This window comes from Bicyclus anynana, chromosome 11 (genome assembly GCF_947172395.1).
Source record: "Bicyclus anynana chromosome 11, ilBicAnyn1.1, whole genome shotgun sequence".
NCBI classification, from domain to species: Eukaryota; Metazoa; Arthropoda; class Insecta; order Lepidoptera; family Nymphalidae; genus Bicyclus; species Bicyclus anynana.
Genome location: NC_069093.1, coordinates 11745600 through 11755757, shown reverse-complemented (window position 1 = coordinate 11755757; position 10158 = coordinate 11745600). Strand labels below are relative to the sequence as shown.

General features: G+C 33.4%; 1 protein-coding gene across 1 annotated transcript; it reads right to left on the bottom strand.

Annotated features, from left to right (window-relative positions):
* Positions 1-496: 496 nt before the first annotated feature.
* Positions 497-10056, bottom strand: LOC112051502 (ras-related protein Rab-40C). The gene is made up of 5 exons (XM_024090170.2): positions 9515-10056; positions 8927-9064; positions 8017-8210; positions 7402-7624; positions 497-6643 (listed from the first exon to the last, which is right to left on the bottom strand). The coding sequence occupies exons 1-5, from the start codon at positions 9615-9617 to the stop codon at positions 6432-6434; spliced, it is 870 nt and encodes a 289-aa protein (XP_023945938.1). The 5' UTR covers positions 9618-10056; the 3' UTR covers positions 497-6431.
* Positions 10057-10158: the final 102 nt, after the last annotated feature.

Genomic DNA, 10158 nt, shown 5'->3' with positions numbered 1-10158 from the left:
CTTCTCCTCCAATTTTCAGCCAAATCGATCTAGCCGTTCTTGAGTTATAAATAGTATAATGAACACTACTTTTTTTTATATATAATATAGAGTAGCGGACGCCCGCATGAAACTCGATGTAAACTTTCAACTAATAATAAAAAAAATATGGAATGATTTTTTTTAATGTAACCTGAGTGAAGTTGGTACTACTATAGATCATACTCATAATATCTAATATTTAAATTATACAGTAACCTTGAAGTTATGGAAAATACTTCCCAGCACCCTGTAGATATAACTGTAGTAATTTGATCGAACTGTAGGTTTATGAGCAATTGAGTATGGGCAAGGTTTTTTAGTCTAGGGCTGGGTATGATAATTATTTTTTTTTGTTGTTGTGAAGTCACTTTTAAAAGTATTCATTAAATAATAATTCATTAAATAATATTGGCTCTAAGTTTTCCTTTGATTTAAACTGTAGGATACGGGGTTTAAATAAATTAAATTAAAACAGTTTTAATATTAAATTAGTTTTATTTCACAACTTACATTAGTAGTGACAATAATGACTGTATTTACCCAACTTTTAGTTGGTATTAGTATATTTGGATTATATAATAAAGTACTAAATATCAATCACAAATAAATGATTTTAACTATACATAAATGAAAGAGTATGTACAAAAGATAAGCTTCGGTTCATTTTTCAAATTCATAAAATACGAAAAGAAACATACGTTAGGTTATTTTGTATTTACATTTTTTTTTATATAGTAGGACTTTCTATAGAATGCCAACACTAAAATATTATAATAGCAAAATATTTAATTTTGCGTTCATATACATGAATTTTGTTCTATAGAAGTACATATTGTTAGGTGTAATTCTGAACTAATCCTACAGTCCTATCTATAGTCATTTATTAAGAAAAATATTTTATTAAAATTATTAATCGAATGTTATAGAAATTAGTCTATTTTGAGTGTAATACAGTTTTGTGTAATTATTATTTGGAAAATTAATTTATTTTATTTGATAATTGACAATAAAATAAATGATATAAAGTTAAAAATACCGACTACGGAAAAAAGTCGATTGAAATACATTTACAAGTTAAATCGACTACCTCCTGTTATTGAAGTCCAATAATAATCGAAATGATTCATACATTGTTCATCAAAATCGGATAAATAATTTAGGTGCTACGGAGGAACTTACGTAAACACAAACATACATACATCTGCTAGAATAAACCTTGATTTTTGCTTTACCGTAGTCGATTAAAAAGACAAAACGCTACAGTAACTAATGTTCGTATTATAAATACCGTGTTAACGTATCGTTCAAATAAATTTCGTCGACCAATTTCGTGAAGATATTCGAGAATGGACATGCAAAATTATGATTGATTTCTGAGAAGTACAGAATGTTATGACATCGAAAAGATAACATGCGCCATATAAGCAGAATTGTATGTATGTAACTACTACTGGTCTAAGATCCGGTATTAGAAATGTATACCCTCATCTGTTATTCATAAGTGCTATGAAGTAAATGATAGAAAAGGTTCACAGTGACACGTTGCAAATATTTTGCCTAGTTTCAAAAGCAAACGCAATTTTCACACAAAACCTAGGAAACCATGAACTATATCAAAGGCAATCGAATATTTTTAAATTAAGCATATAATGAGCTTTCATTTGACATATTAGACGACGAAATGAAATATAAATAACAGTACTTAATTTACTGTTTATATCAACTCCACAGTTGTAGTGTTTAAGCAGACAATCTTTACTCATTCACATCTTTTGGGTATATTCGATTAACTAGTATACGTTTTTTTTTAATTATTCAATGAGGGAAGGAGATAAAATAAATTAACAAAAAATAATCATCTAGGCAATTTAACTACAACCTATGTGCAATGTGCAATGTGTCACTGTGAACATTATCTATCATTTATTTCTTATCCCAATTAAATAACAGATGAGGGCTATAATACTTATGCCGGATCTCGTACTATACGCAAGTCTTTAAAATAACAAACAGTCAAGAGCAAAGTATGTCAGAATAGTGCATTGAGTCACGTGGCATGCACGAAGTGTATCAAGTAAACGTGGAACAGCTGCGTTAGGGTTTATTGAAGGCTAATACAATATTGAATTACGCATAAATGACTCAGTTACCTTCTAGGGACGGATTGGACCAAACATGCATTGAATGACACAGTTGTTCAACTTCCTATTTACAATCCATTGCTAAACATTTTATACAAACATGAGCAGATGCCGCTAGACGGTTAATAAACGTTATAAAATTATATATGAGGCCCTTGTCTATGACGTGTTCTTAGTGTTGCCAGGTAAAAAAATCTTTCTGGTTCCGGTTGTTTTCTAAATCATTGTTTTCAAATCGGGATTTTTGTTGACAAAATATTTTTAGGTAGTAAAATATCGTATAAAGCATAGATTAAATTGTAAAACTGGAATACGTTCCAATCAAGTGTGAACTTTTCTCTTCTAGAAAAACGGGACTTTTCGCTAATATTTCCTGACATCCTGGCACCACAATGTATAAATTAATCAGTCTGCCATGCCATTTAAATTTATTTCTAAGACACTTTGTTACAATTAACATTCTTTATATGGGCATGTTTAAGAGTTATTATTTAAATTCATTAAAATTATGTAATGTAGATGCTATGTTATATGAAATGTTAAATGCAAAAAATAAATGATGTATCGTCATATTATGATGAAACGCATACACAACCGTAGTTAGATACAATTATATAAATTAAAAAATAAAGTCATGGTCACACAGCGATCTAAACGATTCAACTATTGTGCTAATTCGAAAAATGATCAGAAAATACCCAATTTGAATTCCGCGATATTAGAATTTGGCATTCGGCATTCAAATTTTATTTAATTAAGAAACAGTTACTTTGTATATTTTAAACAAAATATTTGTGAAAACTTACATCGAAACTATGCTTATTTTTAATGGACAATATAAATATTTTCAAGACCTCCAAGTACCTTAATTAATAAAATTGTACTTATTTAAGTTCACTTCAATTCGAAGGTAAACTGAAAAGTGAAATGTAAAAAAAAAAAAGATGTATGATACATATAAAGGCAAATAATTCCTCTTTGGGGTGAATACGTGTTGCGAAAATTATCTACGAAAGGCGAAAAGACGTTTTTCGCTGTAGTTTAGTCATTTGCTCAACACGTGGGTACAAGCTTGCGTATATCTAGCGAAACGCAGCGTGGCGGCATTTGTTACTGACTATTTATTGGCATAGCTTGAAATTGTCGAAAATAACTACCTCTCATACTTTCGGGGATTAGTTACTCTAATTTTCAACTTCTTATACTTTGATAATAAAAGGTGTGCTGCTCTTCGCTAGGTTGAAATCCGTCTAAATTGTGACCGAGAATCTTGAGGCATCCGATATTGAGGGATGGAATTACATATTTTTATAGATTTCTACTTAATATTATTTCGAAACTACGTTTGAGATGGAGATGTTATATAGACAATTTTATACGTAAATTTTGAAAAATCTTGAATACTATTTCTGGAGTTTTTAAAACGATGGAAGTAGGTATAGGTACTTATTAAGTATCTAATCTTTCTCAGGTGTTTTACTAGTCATGTTTCTATCAGTAAGATATGTTTTGGAAATACTAAAGACAGTATTTGTTATATCCTGTGAAAAATATAAATCCTCGAATTGGAAGGTCATTATGTTAGTAGTTAGTACATAATATTGTATCACCAGTATACGTTACAACTAGCTAGTCCTATGACATAGGTATATTAAAAGTTATTAGTTTATCCAGACATATCTAGGAAGGGGTTGAAAATATGTCCAAGGTCAAAATTCCGCTTCAACGTTATATATTATTATGACGGTTTTATGTATTTAGAGTGCGCGCAAGATAAGTCTGCAATTAGGTTGCCAGTTTTAGTGATCTCTTTTACCCGCCAAGAGATAGACTGAGATAGACGACAAGATGGCGGAACTTTTGATTAGTTCCGATTTTGGCCACGCGCAAACTCATCGTGCCCGCACTCTACTCCTAAAGAATAGATTTTCTCGTAAACTTGAGATACACTTTACACCTGATATGTCTAAATACACTATAATGTATCTGTGAACCATTTGAATGCCGTCCTCAGTTTGATAAACGAGCGTCTTAAGTTCACAAGTCTGGTTCACAGTTACTACCCAGCTGCTTGTGTAGTCCGCGCTAAAGTCCGGCCGCTCAGAGATTTCGTTACTGACAGGTTGTGCGAATGGGACAAACATTCAATTACAATTGCCTCTTTTTTTGTCCCTCTCTCATTTTACACAGCCCATTCGATCACGACCTGTCAGAAACGCAATCTCTGAGCGGCCGGACTTTAACTTGTTCGCTCTGAACATGAAGCACGAAAGTAGTTTTATACTACACTAGCAGAACGCCGCGGTTTCGTCCGCGCAGTATGCAATGCCAACAAACAAAAAAATCATATCTTTCCTTTTTATATTATTAGTATAGATTCAATACGCAATATTATTACTCAATATTATAGTGCGCAGCTGATATCGTCTATAAAAGACTGACTTTCCTTCAGCCAGGATTAGTGTCCAAATATGTCCAGTTTATTTATTAAGACCTCCCGCATTCACTCGTTTACCGAATCCGTTTTCCGTGCTCGGAAATAATAATGCATACAATCCGGCCGCATTCATTCGTTTTCCATGCTCGGAAAACATAATGCGTAAAATAAATATAAAATACATTAAATGACGCACACGTACGTTTTTTTCCGATCGGAACAAATTCCGCGCGTACGAAACGAATGCGAGACCTTGCGACATTTCGAAAGAAGAGCGGTAGTCTCGCGGAATACCAAATCAAAATTACGCACTAGGAAAACGAATACAGAAAACAAGTGTATGCGGCCGGCCTAATACGTGGAGTATCAATTTAATAAACATTTTCATAATTATTAATTGACCACAGCAACGTCCCTGTAGGATTTCATTGAGACTAGCTTGTCAATTCTGATGGCCTTATTTTTAAACTTGGGTAATGATTTAAACCTCAAATTTCTTCAAAGTAAAGTGAACTTTAAACATTAGTGATTAGGTCCTCTTTACTATGAAGAAAATTGTTGTTTAAACCTTAATCCATGGTTAAGGGTTTGAGCTAAGAGGAACGTTGAGACCAATGATGTGTCTTATTATGTTCAGTTCAGAGCAAACTGAGAGCTCGACGCGACAATATAATTTATTTATAATTATCTATATTAATAAAAGGACAAATACTTAGTTGCCGTGCTACAAAATATTCACATATTATTGTTATAATTAAATAACACTTATATTCACAAAATTCACAATACATATTATGTTTAAGTAACAAATATCCTTATATTCTAAACTTAATCTAATCACAAATCCGTTGTCAGTTACAGCCTGTGTAAAGTGTTTAGGATTCAATATGGAAATCGCTATATATTGTATTGCTTCTATAAGTATTCTGACTAATTGATCAGCATGCAGTGTTTATTATTACAATGGCAGTCTGTAAGTATCTTTGTGTAGCAGAAAACTAATTTAATGTTGGATCAATTTATTGCATGCGATATGTTAGTGTTTTAAAGTGATAGAAATATCCTCAATTGAATATTTTATCAGAGACATACATGAGAACTAGAATAAATTTCTATAAGATGTCTGTCAAAAAATTATATCTATGGTCATTGGAATAATGAATACTTGCAATACTTCTGTACATTTGGGTGGTTTGAGGGAACCATAATCAAACTGATTACGGTTCTACTATGAAAAATCGAAACCAATAATATTGTTTTGTTAGTGTTGCTAAATTTATGTTGGCATGCTCCAACCATTATACACATTGCTTTTTAGAGTGACGGCGACGTTATTTTTCAAAATGTGTGGTTTGAGGTTTTCATAAATCAAACTAATCTACGAGTCTACTATGAAAAAGGGAAACCTGTAAGATTGTTTTGTTAGTGTTGCTAAATTTATGTTGGCATGCTCCAGCCATTATACACATTGTTTTTTAGTGTTGACTGCTGGCAACGTTATCGGCGACGCTATTTTTGAAAAAAAAATAAAAAAAATACATATTTTCAATATGTTGGCAACACTTTCGTGATCATAGATAGTAGATGAATCTCTATAAATCACACTGTTAATATAATAAATAAAAAAAAATCATGCTTTTTTAAACGTTGGCAACACTGCCGTGACCATAGATATTAGATGAATCTCTATAAATCACACTGTAAATATAATAAATAAAAAAAAAATCATGCTTTTTTAAACGTTGGCAACACTGCCGTGACCGTAGATAACAAATGAAGTTCCAAACATTGAAATCACGCTGTAAAAAAAAAAATAATAAAAAAAGGGTAGTTTATACGATATTGCAGGAGTTCCGTCCGGTGCAGTTGAGCCGCGTGTGGTGCGGGTGCTTGGTGGCGCGCGCGCGGTGGCGGCTGGGCGCGGCGGAGATGGCGTACGACTTGAGGTGCGACTTGAGCGTGGTGGGCAAAGGCAGCCGCTCCAGCCCGTACACGGACGTGCGCGCCACTATCGCGCGACAGCACAGCTCTTGCAGGCTGAGAACTACAAACGAAAGTCAAAGTCAATACAGTAGAACCCGTTTAATACGATTTCGCAGGGACCCAACTAAAAACGCGTCTTAGACGGGAAAGCGTATTGTATGGGATATGGGTGGGGGATAGTGAAAAATATAACGAATAATGTACACATACATAGTTATGCAAATTTGTGAATTTGGTGTTAAAGTAATCACTTATTCTGGTATGACAAAAAGATTTTGATGCATTAGCAATACCTACGAAATTTTCAATAAAATTTTTCTTTTGCAGTGCCTCTTCAAAATTTTCAGTTTACAATTGCATCATGTCAAGGGTCATTTGCTGTCAGGGTCTTTCAGTTCTTCAAGATTTCGTGTACCTAGTGATTAGTCTTGTCCTGCAACCTTGTTTAAGGACCTTTATGATGTCCTGATCTATCAGTTGTAATTTATTTGTCGTACAGTGTACTCCTATGAAGTATGCTCAGTTTATAGGCTGGCTTAAATGGTCAACCAATTACCCTCAGATAGGCCATTTGCTTGGTTTGTGAATTTTTGCTAGTACCCACTACCCACTGCATTAAATAGACAATCAACATAAAAGTACTGCCTGTTACAATTTTGTTTTATTAAAAGATTCTTTTGGTTGTGAATAAAGTTTTAACACTTTTCATTCACCTAACAAGCCTTATTAATAATACTCAAAATCCAGCTGAATATCACATGACAGATTGCAGGAATAATGATAAATTATAAAAAATATTTTTTTAAACTCAAAACTTACCTTTGTTACTTCTCCACAGCCTTTCCATGCCGTTCCTGTGCAGAGCCATTCGAGACAATTCACAGAAGCTCTCGCGTATATTGAAGTCACACAGAGGGCTAACTTCAAAGAATGCCATGTGGTTCTTTGCAGCGTACAGTTCAGCGTCTCTCTCCTGTACTTGTCGTTTGAACGCTAGGTGCAACCGGTTGCCAACTAAAACCTTTGGCACTCCTGGTGTATGCTAAGAACAACAAGTAAATTCATTATTTTATCAACTAAAATTAACTGCCCCATTATTTCTCATTAGCTTTGGATGTCTTTGCATCAACTTTACTAGAGTTTGAGGGTTTCTTTTTTTAGAGAAATTGTAGAGTAAGAATGTTACACCTCCTTGCTTCAAAGTGCTGGTCCCAGTCATTATCAATAATATATTAATAGTTAATACACACAACAGTACTCTGTACTCTTTCAAAACCTGTAAACCATTCTCTAACTAATATGATCACCTATTAATGAATAATATTGATTTAATTACATTATTAAATTATGTAATGATTTAAAGACAAGAAATTACATCAACTAATTTAACAACTTCATAATTTCATATTTTAGATTTTAGAAGGATATGCTCACCTTCTCTACCTCTTCCAGCCACCTGTCGATACTGTCAAAAGACCATTTATTTGTAATGTCATACACAAGCAGTATTCCCTGCGCCCCTCTTGAATATGAGCGAATGATTGTGCAAAATCTGCCTTGGCCGGATGCATCCCAAAGTTGTAGCTTAACTCTTTTACCGTCCAAGAGAATTGTCGTAGTTTTGTAAGCTAAAAATTTTATTGACAATAAATATACAAACAGCTCATGCATAACTAACTAACTTGACACCTGGCTCCAATGATGCTTGTACTGTGTTTGTTTGCTAGCAAGGTGCCAAGTTAATGCACACGAGTTATACAATATTTTTAGTAGACAGTTATTGTAAAATTAGAACTCAATATGGGGTTAAAATATGGTATAAGAAAAAAACTTTATAGTGTTGTATTTAAGTATGGAAGTAAAATGTTGCTTGTGAAGGAAATTCTTAACCCTACACATGTTGGTCACAAGTACCAGGTTCTGTTCTGAGTTGTCTGCCACACAACAGACCCAGCACCCATATGGTGAATCCATGGAATGGTAACATTCATCTCTCTCACGTGTGTACCAGTCTGACTTACACAATAAATTCCCAAGGATTATTAGGATAAAAGTAGCCTGTATGCCATTCTAGACTCTCTCTGAGCCAAATTTATTAATGCAAATCTGATAAGCTGTTCTGGAGTTATAAATGGTGTAACTAACCTGACTTTGTTTCATACAAATGGATTGCTTAAGTTCATAATTTTGTAATATACAAACTGGACAACTAACTTTTATTAATGTAAATTTAATTTGTCATGCATTGAAACATCTTATTTGTTTAAATAAAGATCAATAAACTGTGTTATATAGTAAGAAGTAACTATATTTGAATACAAAATAAAGTCTTTTTAAAACATACCACTGCCGCTACAGAATGGGGAGTCAGCAGAACCATCCTCTAGATCCTGCAAAATCTCCTGCTTGCCCACGTCAGAGTCACCCACCAGTAATACTTTTAAAAGGTAGTCGTATGATTTAGGAGCTGCGGGTGGCCTTCCTAAAAATTTAGAAACATTTTAAGTATTAAAAGTAATTGCAGTTTGTTTCATGTAGGATGGTGCAATGAGTTTGTATTCACGATAAAAGTGTGTAATTATGAATGTCATACAGGTGACTGTCACCATACGCATTCTATCAGAAAAGCACTTTAGGATTCCCTACTTTATTTTAATGTGAGAATAATGTGGCTATAAATAATTCATTTATTCTTAGGTGGATATATCAGAAATATAAAAGTGATAATATAAGTTGCCTTAGATAGTAACAGGCTATAAAAATTATGTCACACAAAATCTTGATTCACAACACTTGGTTACCTAATGAGTTTAATGTATTCATGTTAACGTTCAAGCATGTGTTATGTATAATGTATTTGCATATTAGAATTTCGGTTTTAAAATAGAAATCGAATCATATTCTAAGTAAATCAATAGTAGGAATTGTTTACCTGTTCTCTGGTGATGGGACCTAGGGAGTGTGGTGCTCCCATTCTGCGCGACCTGGCCAGTCGCTTGCTGTGGTGCCGCTACCATGCCTGTGGTGGCGAACATAGTTCCAGAGTAGCTAGCCTGATTCTCAGGTGGTCTTTACCCCACGCAAACGTATACATAATATCGTCCAAAGTTTAATTTCTTACGTTTTCCATGTAACTCATATGAATTCAAGTAAAAAACGACATTAATTTATCAGATTTAATCACTTTCTATTGTTATTTCACTGAAATTTTACTGTTTATCCAGTCCACCAAAATATACACATACGTAGTTTACGCAAGGTCGTCACTTATTTACATTCGAATTTCGGATAGCTGAACTCTGATCCGTTAGTTTGTTTATTATTGTTTGCAGCCGGATTGAAAACTATAGGAAGATTTCTATTATTTAGGATAAAGATCCGTGAAAACTATTTGACACTATTTTTCGAGATGAAAGAAAATATAATTATAAATTATTGTGAACGGAGAACACGATAACCACAGACAAAATATATTGAAATGAATTGAATGGTTCCACAGATACGAAAGAGTTTAGCTGAGTACACAGACTATTAGATACTACGTATGCTGAGTACATGTTCTTTGGTTCAGTTTCA

Excerpts from the sequence above, each read along its gene's own strand:
- LOC112051502 (XM_024090170.2), bottom strand. The coding sequence starts at position 9,617 with ATGTTCGCCACCACAGGCATGGTAGCGGCACCACAGCAAGCGACTGGC. Across the intron at positions 8,211-8,926 it reads CCCATTCTGTAGCGGCAGTG|CTTACAAAACTACGACAATT; the intron begins GTATGTTTTAAA and ends TAAAATTTTTAG. Across the intron at positions 6,644-7,401 it reads GCTGTGGAGAAGTAACAAAG|TTCTCAGCCTGCAAGAGCTG; the intron begins GTAAGTTTTGAG and ends TTTCGTTTGTAG.